Consider the following 17,774-nt stretch of genomic DNA (forward strand, 5'->3'; position numbering starts at 1 on the left):
CTGACAACTTACAGACATTCCTCATGGACTACAAACCACCCAGGAGCTTGGAAACCACCCCAGGTGATCAATCCCTAAGATAGAGTTATTTTCACAAGGGTAACTCCCCAACAACACGCACAACACAACATCAGTGCATTTATGAGGTCCCAACTGCACGCATAGACCTGCTTCCATGTAGTTATGACCCAAAAACTCTAGTTTTTTGTCAACGGTTCTAAGATCTTATCCACTTATTTAGGCTAGCCTCTAGACCACTACACAAAACTAGTTGTAACATTCCATAAACAAAAACAAGATGATGACAAGGGCAACCAATCAAGGCTCAAGCAATAACTTGACCCAAACATGCCTAATCCATGATATACATTGCATCAAACATATAGTAAACATAGAAGCTACATGTCATGAATGCATATCTGATCATAAGAGTTTGCACTTCATCGAGAATCACCAAGAAGGTCTAACACCCTCTCAATATAGTTGTAATAACACTTGTTATTCCATGCATTCATCAACCATCTAGCAACTTATCAAAACTTGTCAAGAGCCATAGATAGAATATATCATATAACCAACATATAAAAAAAATGGAAACCATGGAAAATCAACCATAAAATCACCAACATAATCACTATAGTGCTCATAGATCACAATAGGAAAATATCTCATACTAACGTATAAAAATGTTAACCAAGTCAAGGACTTCCATGTACCACCAGACCATAGATTTAGTTGAACCAAATCTCTCTTTCATCCAATCACCCCTGTGCCACATTCCAAGCATGAATGTGGGAGCATAAGGGATAAATCAAACCAAAATCAAAGGGCTTCTAGAAGCCAAACCACCTCAACCCTCAACCATAGTGATCTCACCTATACGATCCAAAAATCACTAACATCAACCACATCAGTCTCTACCCAAGTTGTCCAAGGTTTCAAGAACTAGTAACTCAACCCATAGCTAAATGAGGGCTCCAGAGTGTTTGTTCCAACTTGTGACTCCAATGACTAGTAACTCAAACCCCAAGGCTCTAGAGAATTCATCCTAACCTGTAGGCTCTAGGAACTAGTAACTCAACCCAAGTTGTTCTAGGGCTCCAAAGTGTTTGTTCCAATCCACAACCATAGGGAACCTAAGAACCAATCAGAAAAACAAGTTGAAAAACCACAACACCATAGCTATCCACGAAATGACAAGGCAATAATGAAACCACTTTCAATCTAGGAAAATCTCCATGCCAATGACAACATATAACTAAGGAAGCACATGCATATACCATGCATCCAAAAATCAACAAGGAGATCACACATGCAACCTGTTACTTGCAAAGTAAGCCTGTTGTAGTTGTTGATCCAACTGTCTCCTTGCACTTCCTTGCTTTTCCTTTCTTGCTTCTCCATTTTCAAGTTAATGCTAGAGTGCTCCAAGCATGCTCCAATAATGCTCTAATTGTGCAAGAGTGTAAGAGAGCCAAATGCTAAACTGATAAAAGTTGTGCAAAAGCCATGAGTTGATTCTTTGACACCTTTTTATCATTGATGTCTCCTTTTTCTTCATTTTCCTTAATTTTCCTTTAATTTTCTTTGCATGCAAATCTTTGTCTCTTCATCTTTTTTTCTCCTATTTTCCTTTATTTTCATAATTAAATGCCATTTATTGTCTCTTTGTCTTTGCCAATGCCTTTGCCAATTTTCATAGCCATTAATAAGTTGCAAGTGATGCCCATTATGATGTTTTAATCACTATTTAGCTTGGAATACGTATCCCATGACCTTGGTCTTATTTTTATTTACATGAAAGATCAACCAAGGGATGTTACAATTATACATTGCTATATCTAAATAAAACTAATTAAAAATTAAAAATATTTATTTATTAAATTCATTTAATTAACATTAAAAATTTTAAATTCCATCTTTTCTATTGACAATATATTTTTTTCAATCACTATACATCCCAACAAAATGTAAGATGTTATACTCTTCTTATTATAATTGAACTCATCACGATCATGAAATAACACATAATCACTAATTTAAAATCACTTTGTTGTTGGTAAATTCGATTGTCCAACACAATGGTTGTAGGTAATGTCCATGCCTTGAATGGATAGAATAAGGAAATTCTTAACTAGGGAAATATATATAGTATGGAAGTAGAAATTTATTTTGTAATGCATTTATACAACATTTAAACCAAGAATTAATGCACAAATCATAAGAAAGGACAAGAGTTAGTGCATTATTAATTCAACTTTGAATCCATTGAATGAAGGAATGAGGGAAAGTCTTGTAGGTGTTTAGCAACTCAAAAGTCAAACACTTTTAGTGACTGAACTATGGGGATTAGTTCATAAGGTTCACACAACCTAGAACGACTTGTTGATTATTAACATGGAATAACATGTAGTACCAATAGTGCTTCTTTACTAATGTTTCTAGTGACCTAGTAACAGAACACTTAATTATTCTCTCCATGCCACCAATCAAGCAATTGGAGGATTGAGCTATGGGTTTCTTCCATCTATTCCATTGAATAAAAATAGGTGATCACATATGTTTTAAATTATAGGAACATAACACTTAGTCTTAGTAATTCGTTGACCACATAGATTTTCAATGCACCATAAACATAGAGCATTTTTATCCATGTAAAGCCCAGATGGAAAAACTAGATTTTATGGAGATTTTATTATGTGGGAATTGATTAGAAAAGGGTGGGTTGTACACAGATTGGGTGTAATATTACTCATTGGTAGGAAATTTGCAGATGACTATGGCTTAACAAAAATCTTGTCTCATTATGGGACCAAGTCAATGTCTTATTCTATTATGATCATCAAGCATACTGCTTCCTTCTCTCATCTCTGTTATGTTCTTTCTTCATTTTCTCCTCTTTGTTAAATGCCCCACTTATTCATCACAACCTTCATTTTTAAGGGGCTACATTGGAAGGTCAACTATCACAATGGTTCAATCCAACTTCTAAGTAAATTTTTGGGCATTTTCTCAGTTTGCTCAAAAAAAATAATTAAAAGCGTATTATAAAATTGGAAAAGAAATGGTGTTGAGGATTCAATTCGGGACTTGCCTCCATTCCTTCATTCCGCCCACATGCATACCCATCGTACCAAAAACTTTAACATTGTTAAATATCCTTTACAAATACATCTCTTCTCCCTTTGTGATCTTTCAAAATATTTTTGTAAAATTCTTGCTAAATTATTGCAACTTTTACTTCTTTTACTTTGGAATCCATTCTTATTGAACTTCATATTTATAGGATTTCATGTTTATGTTTTCACATTAAAGAGAATTTAATTTAGTAGTTGCATTCATAAGTTCTACGTTTAATATAAGGTTAAATAGCCTAGAGTTCAAAAATCCCCATAAATGAATATGAGTAGATTGATATTTTATTCTCACACACAAATTTTATTTGTTGCTTGATAATAATATACATATTAATTAATTAATTAATTAATTATTATTATTTTAATAATAGTTCAAAATAGCAAGGCATATTCCTTATAGCCATACAATATTGTTTTTACATTTTTATTAAAAATATAAATAAATCAAATATAAATATTGAAATTCACATCTATGTAAAAAAGAAATTGAGACAAAACATCATTCATACTTTATCTTGGAAAACCTTAAAATACAAAAAGTGTAAACAATTTTCCATATATCTAATTAAAATAAAATTTATCAAACATATAAAACCAATAAAACTGGTACAACCATATAAAGCAAATTTCAAATATATTAATCTTGAAACATTAATTAGCCTAATAAAGCTAAACTTGAAATATAATCCCAAACCTTTTTTATAAATTAAAAATATTAATGAGCATAATAAATTTTGAGAATCTATTAGTCAACCTAATGAATCCTTACAAAGCATCCAGTAATTGTTTGCTTTCTTACCTCACATACAATCTAAGTTTGAAATATATCCCCATTATAAAAGATATTAATTAGCATAATAAATCTTGAGAAGATATTAATCAACGTAGTGAATCTTTACCAAGCATCTAGTGATGGTTTAACTTCTTACATCGCATACTAACTCCACATAATTCGTATTCCTTTGATATAAAATTAATTAATAAAATTAGCTATGGCATTCCCATTCCCTTCCTTCAACGACACTATTTATGAAGATAACGTTTAATGTATAAATCTTAATCAAAATTAGGGTTAGTGGTTTTAAATTAATGTTGTTCTCAATAACGCATATCTTGAAAGAAAAGAGGGCAGGCATAACTGGACGCAACCCACTTTAACGTGTAAAATTCATGTTCGGTGCAACAATTCGTGTAGGATGGATGAATTTTAAAGGCAGAATGCATAAAAGCAGGGAAGAGAAAAGAAAGAAATAAAATTATTTTAATTTTTACGAGGTGAAAGATAGTTTATTGGATAGATTATTTTTTTTTATCAAAGGCGTCTCTCTTGCTCAGGAAATCGAATTGTAGATTGAATAACTTCTTCAGTGTTACAACAATGGATGAATGCTCAAATTGAGACGATGGATATGGTACCACTACAACAACAAGTTATTTAATACAATACTCAATGTTATGGAAAATAATCGAATTATGGATGAAGGGAAGAAGATAGTGCCAAGAGAGTCGAAACCTGTTCCTTTGTCAATCCATGGAGAAATCACGATAGTGGGGACTCGAACCCCTAACCTGTCGAATTTGAAAAAGAAGGGGTCGAGGCCAATAATGTCGTTGGGGCTAGACACGTCCTCGTCATAAGTTACAAGGAACAACGTCTCATTCCACTGAGGGCTGGATCTAATCATCTCATACACCTCCTTCACGAATTTCTGGCCCTCGGCTACATCGTGCGAAGGATGGTCATCGTTGGCAGGGAAGAGCTTGGAATCCATGTAGCGCTGCTCCACAACCACATAATTGGGCAACTTCCCATTCCTAGCATGGGCCTTGAATTGAGCCGAGTAGGAGTGGAAATCACCAATATACTTGAGTTTTCTGAGATTTCTGTACAACAGAGTGGCCGAGATGTTCTGGTAATAAATCCCGAACGACAAACCCGACTTGACTATTGATTCAAATATGGTTTTCTGTGGGTATCCGTTGGCCAACAGCTTGGGGAAAGATGGTTTTCTGTGGGTATCCGTTGGCCAACAGCTTGGGGATATTGCTGGTGGCTCCATGGGAAGTCGTAGAATGAACGTAGAGTCTGTTGGATTGAGTCAAGGCCGATACCGAAGCAAACCACCGATCGAACACTGCGAACTCACTTACGAGAGTGTTATATACGGGAACAACCTCGGGTCTGAAGCCATTCATGACAGTCTGAGACATGTTGCGACCCCAAGGAAGTCACCTACTGGTGAATCTGTTCATGGGTGTAGGATCCACGGAGGTGTTCTCGGAGCCAAAAATCTGGTCTCGTATGGCCTGAAACAAGTGCCCCGGATCCGGATCCACATACTCTGCCTTGTCTTTGAAGAAAAGACTCGCAGAATTGGGATCAGTGGTGGATATGGGATTCGACTCCTGGCCGGTAACCCCATCGATTTGTGGATTCAGTGGCTTCATCCACGGCCAAATTTAAAATAATGTGGGCGGGCATCGATTTGTGGATTCAGTCGCTTCATCCACGGCCAAATTCAAAATAATGTGGGCGGGAAAATTTCAAAACTTGTTGGGAAAATTCAAATCTCGGTAGTGGTTTAAATTAATTCAATTCACATGTATCATGCGCATGGGGATGATGCATCTCGCATTGGTATAAGTCATGGATCAGTTCACATGTATCATGCACATGGGGATGAGGCATCTGGCATTGGCATAACTCAGGCATAAGTCATGGATGGATGATTTACAAAGACATCAACCCAATCGAAAGTATTGGCCGGAGAAACTATGTCCACGAATTGACAGTCAAAACTGATGTCAGAGTCCTTCTCCAAAAGCGTCCTTAGAGGGTGTATTAATGGGGCTATAGAGGTGGAAATAGGCCTTGCCACCGCATGTTGTCATCTTGTGGGAAGACTTCAGTTAACCTCTGGATTCAACTGCCAGAGGTGCGCGATAAGAATATAAATCAAGGATCCCCCATCCTCTAGAGTGCAAACACAGCAGCAACAATGGTGTCCGCTGCTGGAGCTCTAGATTCCGAGGGTGTGAAAGGGCAAGAGGCCATGGATATGGATAGTTCGAAGCCAACGAAGAAGATTCCCAGAAACAAGTTTGTGATTGCATATGCAGTTTTGGCCTCTACCATCTCAATTCTGTTCGGCTATGGTATGTTTGGAGTACTTGATTGGAATAGACGACCGATCAGATGGTCTGGATATGATAAGTTTGGCAACTTTTACAGTATTTATTGTGTGTATATAACTGTCAATATTTATTTCATCAGGCTCTTTGCATTTTTATTCTGTGCATACTGAACTTATTTCGGCAGTTTACTTCGGTTGTTGCTGTACTTGTCCCATAAGAGTTTTTCCTGCTCTGTTTGTTCTGGTTCATATATAGTACATACTTTCGATGCTCATTTCTTTAGCCTTCTTTGTACATATTATATGTATACTGTCAATACTCATTTCATCAGGCTCTTTGCATTTTTATTCTGTGCATACTGAACTTATTTCGGCAGTTTACTTCTGTTGTTGCTGTACTTGTCCCATACGAGTTTTTCCTGCTCTGTTTGTTCTGGTTCATATATAGTACATACTTTCGATGCTCATTTCTTCAGCCTTCTTTGTATATATTCTATGTATATTTCATCAGGCTCTTTGCATTTTTATTCTGTGCATACTGAACTTATTTCGGCAGTTTACTTCTCTTGTTGCTGTACTTGTCCCACAAGAGTTTTTCCTGCTCTGTTTGTTCTGGTTCATATATAGTACATACTTTCGATGCTCATTTCTTCAGCCTTCTTTGTATATATTCTATGTATACTGTCAATACTCATTTCTTAAGCCTTATTTTGTCTTTTATCTACGTATACCGTTAATACTCATTTTAATAGTCCCAGTTTGGTAGGTTTCCTTTATATTTCTTCTGTGCATTAAGTATGTTTTGGGAAAAAAAAATTGGAAAAAAAAAATTATGATTTAGTTTTGAAATAAGTATGGGGATAATTATTACTGACGGTTATCTGAGAATATATGCTGGCTCATCACTGTTATTCAAGGAAAACCATTCTATCTGTAATTACCAGCTAAGAGAGTTTATAAAGAGAAAAGCAGAAAAGACTGTCAAATACCTCTAAATCTTCAGCGCCAAATACCTCTCAGCAGTTAACATATTTTCTTGAGTCTAAATTTTTTTTGTTAACGACTCCACCTGTAATTACCAACTAAGAGTCTATCAGGAGAAAAGTTGTCAAGACTGTCAAATACCTCTAAATCTTCAGCAGTCAGGGCTGCCAAATACCTCTAAATCTTCAGCAGTTAACATATTTTCTTGAGTCTAATTTTTTTTGTTAATTTTTTTCATAAATATATTTACGATTTTTTCGAGTTCGAATAAGTGGTTGGCAAGGGTACTACTGTAACGGCTTAGATTCAAAGTTGATGCAAAGCCCTTTGTGTGTAGAGAAAATGTGAATTTCAACTGTTTCCATGCTTTCAGCTAGACCATTTTCTTTTGTATTTCTCCCGTGCATATTGTTCCTACTTACTTTTTTATTTTTCACAGGTTTTTGAATTTAGGATTGATGGAGGCAAGGGCGTTGCCATAGAAACAATTTAGGATTAAAGCTGGCGTAGAGTCGTTTTAGGTTTAAAGCTGGTGTATAGTTGTTTTTAAGAAAATATATTATAAGTTACTGTGATCGATTTTTCCGAGTTCAATAAACTTTAACATATTTTCCAGGGTAAAGGGTAAAGGTTAACAGCTAAGAGAATAAAGGTTAATAGTTAAGAGTGTGAGTTTGTATGAAGTAGTCGGTGCAGAAGAGTCCGGTATAGTTAGAGTATGCATAATTTCATATTTACTAAATTTGGTATTTATATATTTGTAACTAGGTCATTGTAATAAAAAACAAGAAAAAACTAGCGCAGTAAGTAGATGTATATGAGAGAATCAAGTATGGGAGAATCCAGAGTGATTAAGCAGCAGCTAACCATTTTGTGTTTATTTGTTCTTTCCTCCTCTGGCTTTCCAACCGGCATGAAACTCTCTTTTTCTTTCAACATTTTTTTGGATGATCAATTTGCATATCTGAACTATACTAAATATAATTACTTCTTGATATTCTCAGTTGGAATGGGGCCTGTTAACTGGGTGCTGGGAGCCGAGATTTTCCCTCTTAGACTCCGGGCCAAGGCGGCCAGCCTTGGGGTGGCCGTTAACCGAGGCATGAGTGGGGTGGTCTCAATGACATTTCTCAGCATTTCCAAAGCAATGACTGTGCCTCGAAGGTTCTACCTCTTCTTAGCTGTTTCGGCTCTGTTCAATCTTCATATACTTCTGTGTAGCGGAAACGAAAGGCAAGACCTTGGAAGAGAATGGGGAATCTTTCCACGTGAAACCTCAGGAATGTTTGGACAAATGGCAACAGATCCGTCAGAGCGTGAGCCTGATAACAGGACGGGTATTCCAGTGACAGGAGAAACAGGAGGGGCAGTAACAGTAACAGGAGGGGCAGTAAATGTAACAGGAGGGGCAGTAAATGTAACAGGAGGGGTATTAAATGTAACAAGAGTGACAGTAAATGCAAGAGGAGGGGAAACAGGAGGGGCAGAAACAACAGGGGCAACAGAAGGGAAAGTAAGTTCCAAAGGAGGGACAGTAAAAGGAGGGGTAGTAAATGTAACAGCAGGGGCAGTAACAGTAACAGCAGGGGCAGTAAATGCAACAGCAAGGGCAGTAAATGTAACAGGAGGGGCAGTAAATGTAACAGGAGGGGCAGCAGGGGGGGCAGTAACAGGAGGGGCAACAACAGGATGGCTAGTAACAGGAGGGGCATTAACAGGAGGGGCAGTAACGGGAGGGGCGGTAACAGGAGGGGCGGTAAAAAGAGGGGCAGGAGAGGCAGGGGCAGGAGGGGCAGGAGGGGCAGTAACAGGAGGGGAAGTAATAGGAACGGTAGTAATAGGAGGGGTATTAACAGGAGGGGCATTAACAGGAGGGGCAGTAACAGGAGGGGCAGTAACAGTAGGGGCAGTAAATGTAACAGGAGGGGCACAGGAGGGGCAGTAACAGGAGGGGTATTCCAGTGAAAGCAGAAACAACCGTATCATGGACGTATTCTACTGAAAACTACGATATATTTTATATGACCCTGGTATGTCCGAAGCTGCAGGATAAAGAAAAGGGAAAATAGTTTGTCATATGGAGTCCATAGGGTTTGGGTATGTTTAAGTGCAAGTTGATGTAATGCATATTGTCGTTACCTTTTTCTTGATTGTTTTGAATTTATTATGGGTGGGCGTACGATTCGGATTCAGTCTCAACCACAGATGAAAAAAGTTAAAGGCTAACCATTTCTATCAATGTATACGAGATCTATATTTACGATTTTCGAAGAAGAGCCATGTTTTATGATTGGTAAAAAATCTACGAGATCTACATTTATGATTTTTCAAAGAAGAGCCATGTTTAAATTAGTGCAAACCCATTTTTTTTTTTTATGATTTGTCAAAAATCCCCAATTTGGAGGACTCAATTCAATGTACTTCATCGGATTTGTACAGCCCATCTTTTTTATAATTTGTCAAAAATCTACGAAGTCTACATTTACGACGTGATTCGCCCCTTTAGCCGCAGCTTTCCGGGTCCGCAAGCCCAACTAATTCTCCTAAATAATCGAATATATAAGGAAAGGAAGTCGTTACCATGTCTTGCTTAAGGCTTTCACCTACTCAATGGAACCTACACTATGGACTAACAGCAGTACAACTAAGCTTGATTAACCGATTAACAAGGCTAGACAAGAGTTAGACGTGTTGATAGACAGAGTGTGGCTGGGGCATAGAGACTAACCTGGAAGAAGCTTAAGTAGGGTGGATTCTAATAGTCTCTCTTGTTCCAACTAAGAAATATAAATCTAAAGATTCTTAATCTAAATCTAAATCTTTTGATTAAACCTAGTTCAAATAGTCTCTCTAAAAAGAATACGTTTTTGATACAGTGATAAGAAGTTACGACACCCCCTTTACTTGAGGATTAAGACGCCCACAGGCCAAAGGTGCTGGGAATTTGGAAAACTCTAAACAAGAGGCATGTTTGAATTAGTCCAAACCCACTTTTTTAATGATTTTTCAGAAATCCCCACTCTCATGGGCTCAAACCAATGTGCTTAATCCAATTTAGGGCCCAATCCAATGTACTTCATCCCACTTAGGCTGAGATGGCAACCAAGGGAACTAAATACAGATGTAAACTCTATTAGCAAAACTAAATAGATTCAGATATTAAAAAAGTTAAAGCAACGCATGTTAAGAATGCATTTTTATGTCTTTTCTTAATTTAAGTAAATAGATTGAGATATTAAAAAAGTTAAAGGCAACGCATGTTAAGAATTTTTATGTTTTTTTAAATTTATGGGGTAGCTGTTAAATTTACACTTTTGTAATTAGTTATTATAATACATAGATATTGCTATAATAATATTAAATAAAGTTCTATTAAAATAATAAAATTATCTTAGTTAAAAAATATATTAAAATATATAAATAAACAATAAAATATAAATAAATTTATTTGTATATATATTAATCAAATTTATATAAATTTATATGTATTTCAGATTTATAATATTTATGTTAAGTTTTTTTAAATTTATTTCATGGTGGTTGAAGAAATTTGTCCCTTCATATATTTATAATATTGTTTTCTAATTTATGCGTTGTGAGATTGGTGTCTTCAAAGATTAAGAAATTAATGATAGTAGTTATTTTTAAGGTTGTTTTCTAATTTATGCATTGTCAAGTAGGTGTCTTCAAAGATTGAGAAATTAATGATGTTAGAATATGGATAAATTTTATTCATAACAAAATAATTATACCATAAAAAATCAATCATTAATGAAAAAAAACGAAAAGTTAATTTTTTCTTATTATTACTTTTCAAAGATAGTTGAAAATATTTCTGGTTAAAAACATAATTGTAATTTAAACAAAATAAATTACATTTATTCATCACTATTAAAACATTAAGAGGAATTATATGTGCAAATTTTTCCTATTTTTTATAATTTAATTCTTTATTAATAACAAATATAATAATTATCTAGTATTATTAAAAATGTAAGCTAATTAATTGTTTTTATTTATAAAAAATCATAACCTATTAAGTACCAAACATCAAAATTTGATTTTTATAATTATTTAATAGATATATATTTAAAAAGATATAAAATAATTTAATTTTTAAAATACTATAATATACATATACATATATATTATTTATTTTTTTATTTAATTTTTAAATATAGTTTAATATAACTTTATATTGTGAAAATATTTTTTCCATTATAAAGTATTTTGTTACTTTCATTGTAAATGTTTACTGAATTTTAAGTCAATTTTGTCATATTACAAAATAAGAAAATAAACACATGAAAAATATTAATAAAAAGAAAATATTTTTTCCCATATAATATTTTGTTACTTTCATTGTAAATGTTTACTGAATTTTAAGTAAATTTCGTTATATTACAAAATAAGAAAATAAACACATTAATAATATTAATAAAAATAAAAATAATATCATTTACGATCATTCTTAAACGGTTTCACCTGAAATATATTATTTAAAATACCACTTCATCAATATTTAAAACGAAATACTATTCTAATTGAAATTTAAACTTTTTAGGAAAAAAACATAATATTTTCATCTCATATAAAACGTGTTTCTTCATTTTTATTTGATATTAATTTTGAAAATAAACAAACTTGAGTGTGTACTGCATTGTATTTATCTTAATCCACGGTTCTATATATATATAATAATTATAATAAGGAGCACCGCAATATTTATCAAAAATTGACTTACGGCTTAAAGTTCGTTGTTTTCCTGACCCTTGAACCTATTACTGGTAAAAGTAGTCATATACACTTAATCACACTCAAATACTGTATACTTGCAAAATTCAGCGATCCAGTGGGAAGCGACCTCTGAGAAATCTATCTTTCTGCGTGAAAACAATGTTGAAATTAGCATTATACCCATTTTAATATTGTTGATTTCATTTCTCTTTTGTTAGAAACTGCTTCCGAAGGCATGGAGCACGACCCAATTAAGTAAGCCAAACATGGGTTCCCAGCCGGATGGGGTGCCAGCCAGGTGAGGGCGTATGGCAACCGTCTCACTATGTACTACTAGTGGCGGGCGACGCTCTCTAGAGATATCAGCTTACTGTAGAAAACGGGCAACACTGCAGATAATTTCACTTCATCTCCATGCTTGTTCGTTCTAGTTGATTGTTTCCTTTTGGAAGAAGTTTTTCTCTCTGGTTTCTAATCAACCGGCTAAGTTGCTTTTCCATTTTCGTTTCTGACTACATAGTCTTCCCCCTGCCCGACCATTCTCGCCCTCTCCTCCTTCCTGGCTCTATTGAACCTTTATGACTAGTGTCTAGATGTAAAGCCTTGTCCTTCTCCTTCTCCTGGTAACTCAAGTACTCTCCTTGTGACCTGCTCTCTCGAACCCCAATGACTCCATTAACCAGTGTCCACTCACTTAGCCCTATTCCCACAGCCGCCCACCCGTCCCCCCATCCCCGGCCCGCCCGCCCACCGACTCCATTATCCAGTGTCCACTCACTTAGCTCTATTGCCCAAATCCAGGACTTCAACTTCTGTTTCTTACACTACCTCTTGCATCTTGCTCTTCGTTTGGTTCTGGGTTCGCGGGGCAAAACAACTGTAACATGCCTAAAGCTGATACAGTGTTGCAGGGATCAAGTTGGCTCTTAGTGTTGCACGTTGCAGGGATCAAGTTGGCTCAAGAGCCCAGCAGAGGGTGGAATTCTCAGTGAGGCTCTTCTGCTCTCATACACCCCAATCCATTCAAGACGAAATTGTGGAGGATGAACACGAAAATATAAGGGAACGTGGCTGATTAACTGAGACTGAGGTGGCGAATGAAATTGTTGATTGGGTCTAGATTGATTCTAGATGTTTGCCACAGCTACGATGGTTTTAGTCAATCTATGCATACAGTGGATGGTGGATGTCTATTGGCACTTAAAATGCTGTTCTGTTCGGGAAACTTCTGCTGGACGGTAATGAAGTCGAGGAGATCCTCATTATGTTAGATGAACTCCAACTCTATGTAAGTGGTTGACGATAGGTGAATGCAAGGAATTGAAGCTCATTTGGGCCTCCTCGGTTCTAGGTTGCTGGCCGGGAAAGAACAGAGAGCTATTTGCAAAAGGAATCAGAGTCCCCGATGATGATTTCTATTTACTTTCCTTTTATTTAATTTAAAAGTGGCTTTTCTAGTTTTCAGTTTATTGTTGCAATAGCAGGCTATATCCCTCAAACGAAAATCTATATAATTTTTATTTCATGTTAAAATTTGGATGCTGAAAAGCTCTGGTTTTTTCAGACTTCTGATTTCTCATTTCAGTGAAAGACCTTGTATTCTTCAATTAAGAAATAGTATGTTTTCCTGTTAGAATTTAAGAAATTAAGGGAAAAAATCTGCCTACTCCCAAAAAAAATCTAAGCAACTTGGGATTGGATCAAAGCGAAACTAACTTAATCCAGTTGCATTTATTGTCGAGAAACAAACTGAGAAGTGTGTCACTGTGGTTGGGTTTCGATCACATGCCGAGTAACTGAATTTAAATGTGTTAACTATGGAGAGATCAATCTCCAAAGTAACATTGCGGTCCGACACAGCCCAACTTCATCCAAATGTATTAATTGCGGAGAGATGAAACTCGACATACCAAGTAACTTAATCGAGATGTATTAACTGTGCACAGGAAGTAGCTGTGCGGGTAAATTTACAGGCCAACAGACTTAATCTAGATGTATTAAGTGTGGAGAGATCCAAAATAACTTAAAGTGGGCCATTGAAAAATATCAATAAAAAAATGTTAAAAACATCGTGTAAATTCTTCGCTGGATGCATGATTAGATAAATAGAAACTATGAAGATTCCAATTTAGTGATTCAACTTGGCTATTCGTGATTTGAGAAGGAAAGGATGAGTAGCCAAGTTGAATCACTAGTTTCTATTTATCTAATCATGCATCCAGCCATCTACACGATGTTTTTAACATTTTTTTATTGATATTTTTCAATGGCCCACTTTAAGGTATTTTGGATCTCTATATATATATCCTTCAGGACGACAAAAAATATATATACCCTTCAGGACGACAAAAACGAGTGAATATTGGCTCAAAGGGTATATATATATAAACCCTTCAGAACGACAAACAGATTCAGCATCTCCTGCAACATTCAACTTATGTGACTCTTATTTGTATTTTTATTATAAATCAAACAGAGATCATGTATGTTTATATATATATATATAAACGACAAACACCAATACTCGAGAGTGGAGACTCAACATCCGCAACACTGAACATAAATGGCCAGTATCCAGCTTTTGAAGCTGTCACTCTTGATTTCTATTCAGTAGGGATCAAATCGAGAACCCTTTATCTAGCCAAAACTAAAAAGTACAATATAAAAATATTAAATTCCCCCGCGAGAAATCAGTGGACTGACGAAAAAATCAAAGACTACCACGTTGCTTTGGAGATTGCAAATATAAAATATATTATCTTAAATCATCCCTGCAAAAAGATGCCATAGAGTGACGAATAGAATTGTTTTATAATATTTTAGATAAATTTAGGTGTCAAAGTTGGTAATGGAATATGGTAACGAGTGAAGTTATATATATTAAATTATTAATAGGTTTTGTTATAATATTATAGGTAAATATTATGAATTATTAATATTATGTGATATTTGTTTATTTCATATTTTTTAATTTATGAATTTAATTGAAATGAAAAAAATATAATTATTTATTTTGAAAATAAATGTCACTCTTTGATTTGTGTATATATTAAGAAAATTTTAGAATATGTTGTGGAGGTTGAGTTTCTACCATTCATTTAATAATTTCTTATAAATAAATTAAAATTCTGGAAGCCCAATTCCAAAATACACATGCTTATAGGCGTAACCAACCTAGATCCATCTTAACTCCATATATCCCAATCATTGAGAGGAATCAAATATCTCAGAAGCAAAGACTAAGGAAATGTTTACACCTTGAGATATTTGACTCGTCTTGGGGCTTTTTAGATCTAGATCTAAGATGAATCTATGTTGGTTTGTTTTTCCAGTTAATTTACACTTAACAATATAAAGTAATTACTTTCTAAATTTCTATTTTGTAGGATGGTTCTATGTTGGTTCTTATTAAAATCGTTTATATTTATATAAATTTCATATCTCAATAATATTCTTGTATTCCTTTTACATGTTTTTTTTAATAATTTAAATTTTAATGTGGTATGTATAGCATTTGATATATAAGGAAATATATAACTAGAAATTGCACCAGATGTTGCAAAGGAAATGCCTTAAGACGATAGGATGTAAGGCCAATTTATGCTTCTTTGACAATTGTTGAAAGATATAAAAATATCAACAAAAGGCAAGGACCATGCTACAATGCAATCTTATTGCAATAATGCTTCCTTGAGCCTTACAAATCATGATGCCTATGTTCAAGTTAAATACCTTGTCTAATTATACCAACGTGAATGCCTCATAAATAAAGAAATAGATTTTGTCTCAGCTCATCTACATGACCTATGCCCTTGACATTTAATCAGTTATGACAACTGCTCTTATCGAATGAGAAAAAAATAAGCTATATGATGAAGAAGAAAGTTGTAAACATTCTTTTGTGTTAAAGAGCAACGGGAAATGAACACAAAGTTTTGGCCACCAAAGAGACAAGAGACGATGTCAAATAGATCACAACTTCAAATAATAAAGAAGAGGAAACTTCAGCCCTGGTATTGAATGCAAGTGCTATTATTGTGGAAAACTTGCTCATTATCAAAAGAATTGTAGAAATGAAGTATGAATCTTCTCATGAAAAAGTGTGAAGAGAAGAGAGATCTTAGATTCTCTATTACCTCACTATTGACCAAAAATATGCTAAGGAGATATTACATAGACCACATGACATGAGAAAATGAGTTGTTTGTCTAATTGAATGATAATAAAAGTCGCCAAGCGACAATTGCTTCAAGAGATAAGAAGGAACACATGGTCAAAGGAAAAGGAACAATCACAATGATAGTGCATGATGGAGGTGTTAAAGATGTGGAGTATGTATATACTGGGCCTAAAGAAGAAACTATAGACAACAAATGCTAAAGCATCATTCCAATATAAAATATGATTGAAAGGGTTTCAAGAGGGAAAAATACAAACCGGTTGCAAAAGTTGTTGAAGGAGATCTTGACAAGTATACAATTACAACAATAAGAAAACAAGCATTGGTTGCTGAAAACGGCTCCACAAATAAACTATGGCATCAAATCTATGGATATCTTAGGTCAAGAATATGGATCATTTAAAGAAATTTAATATGGTTCATGTTTTTCGTCTAATTCAACATGAGTTATTGTAAATTTTTCATTTTAGACAAGAAACAAAGGGATACATTTGAAAAAAAATGTTAGATGAAGAAAAAAGATTCATGCCTTCTTTTTACCAAAGGTGAGTACTTTGATCATTGATGCTAGGAAATTTGCATTTATTTTGATGGTTGATGATGCAATCGCTAGTTTGAAAGGACCAACTTCTTTTGGTGTTGTTATTACTAATAATTTCTCCTTTGTGCAAAAGTTATCCTCAACAAGCACCGCCAAGTTACGTTTGATATCCCCTGATTTACGAATTTTTGACACTTTTTTAATACAGTACCCAGGCTTGTGAATTTGATACAAAGGCTTATGAATTGTTGAGTTACACTTGGTTTGGATATAAGCAATAGATGTACCAAGTCATCACTGTAGCATTGAAAATAAGTCATCATTGTAACTCAGTCTTGTTGTCCTAGTTGGATTTCTTTTGTCTCGACATATATGAATTGTGTACATATGGATGGAAACATTTTTGTGTCCTAAGACTGCCTATACCATTGTTCAAGGATTATTTTTCAGAAGTCATTATAGTTTACTACCTTCAACTAGCATGTCCAAGCCTACAATAAATCCATCTAGATGGATGTGATTACCTGGAGAGAGCCTCATTTTCCCATGTAAGTTGTTTTTGGTGTTTTTCCTATATTATATTAAAATGATGCATTGTATGTTTTGCTTGATTGTATGCATCTATAAGGGGTCAACCTCGAATCCACTACAAAATAAATGTGTGGGGATAAAAGTAAACATTGAATGTGTTGCTTGTAATATCTCTTGTATATGTAAGCTTAATCATATGGTATATGTAATTTTAATCCTATGGTATATGTAATTTTAATACTATGGTATATGTATGTTTTCACCAACATGAAATTTTATGGACAAATGAAAAATTGGTAGTTTTAAATCGGGCATATGTTGAGTAAGAATGACAATATGGGGATTAAATTAGTCCTTTTTCTTTTTATAGAAAAAAAATTACATGGCAGAAGATTTTACCCCATCAGTTGTATGCACGATAAATTCATTTGTGTTGGTTAGTTGTCTGTATGTAATTTTAGGGAAAACGATAACACCAAATTCATTGATACAAAAATATCCAAAGGCCCGGGCCATGGAAAGACTTGGGG

The 17,774-nt window shown here is 34.6% G+C and overlaps 1 protein-coding gene and 2 pseudogenes across 2 annotated transcripts; 1 reads left to right on the forward strand and 2 right to left on the reverse strand.

Annotated features, from left to right (window-relative positions):
* Positions 1–4,436: 4,436 nt before the first annotated feature.
* LOC149155150 (non-specific phospholipase C2 pseudogene) lies at positions 4,437–5,357 on the reverse strand (annotated as a pseudogene).
* LOC149155151 (non-specific phospholipase C2 pseudogene) lies at positions 5,357–5,891 on the reverse strand (annotated as a pseudogene).
* A 145-nt stretch (positions 5,892–6,036) lies between these two features.
* LOC149155152 (uncharacterized) lies at positions 6,037–9,590 on the forward strand. Of its 2 annotated transcripts, none has more exons than XM_089445099.1 (2): positions 6,037–6,377; positions 8,260–9,590. In XM_089445099.1, the coding sequence occupies exons 1-2, from the start codon at positions 6,137–6,139 to the stop codon at positions 9,198–9,200; spliced, it is 1,182 nt and encodes a 393-aa protein (XP_089301225.1). In that variant the 5' UTR covers positions 6,037–6,136; the 3' UTR covers positions 9,201–9,590. The 2 variants fall into 2 exon arrangements, with proteins under 2 accessions (XP_089301225.1, XP_089301226.1); XM_089445100.1 differs by having other exon boundaries at positions 6,043–6,293.
* Positions 9,591–17,774: the final 8,184 nt, after the last annotated feature.

Source organism: Pinus tabuliformis, chromosome 9 (genome assembly GCF_031772625.1).
Source record: "Pinus tabuliformis cultivar Carrire ecotype Pingquan chromosome 9, CPIR1, whole genome shotgun sequence".
Taxonomy (NCBI): domain Eukaryota; kingdom Viridiplantae; phylum Streptophyta; class Pinopsida; order Pinales; family Pinaceae; genus Pinus; species Pinus tabuliformis.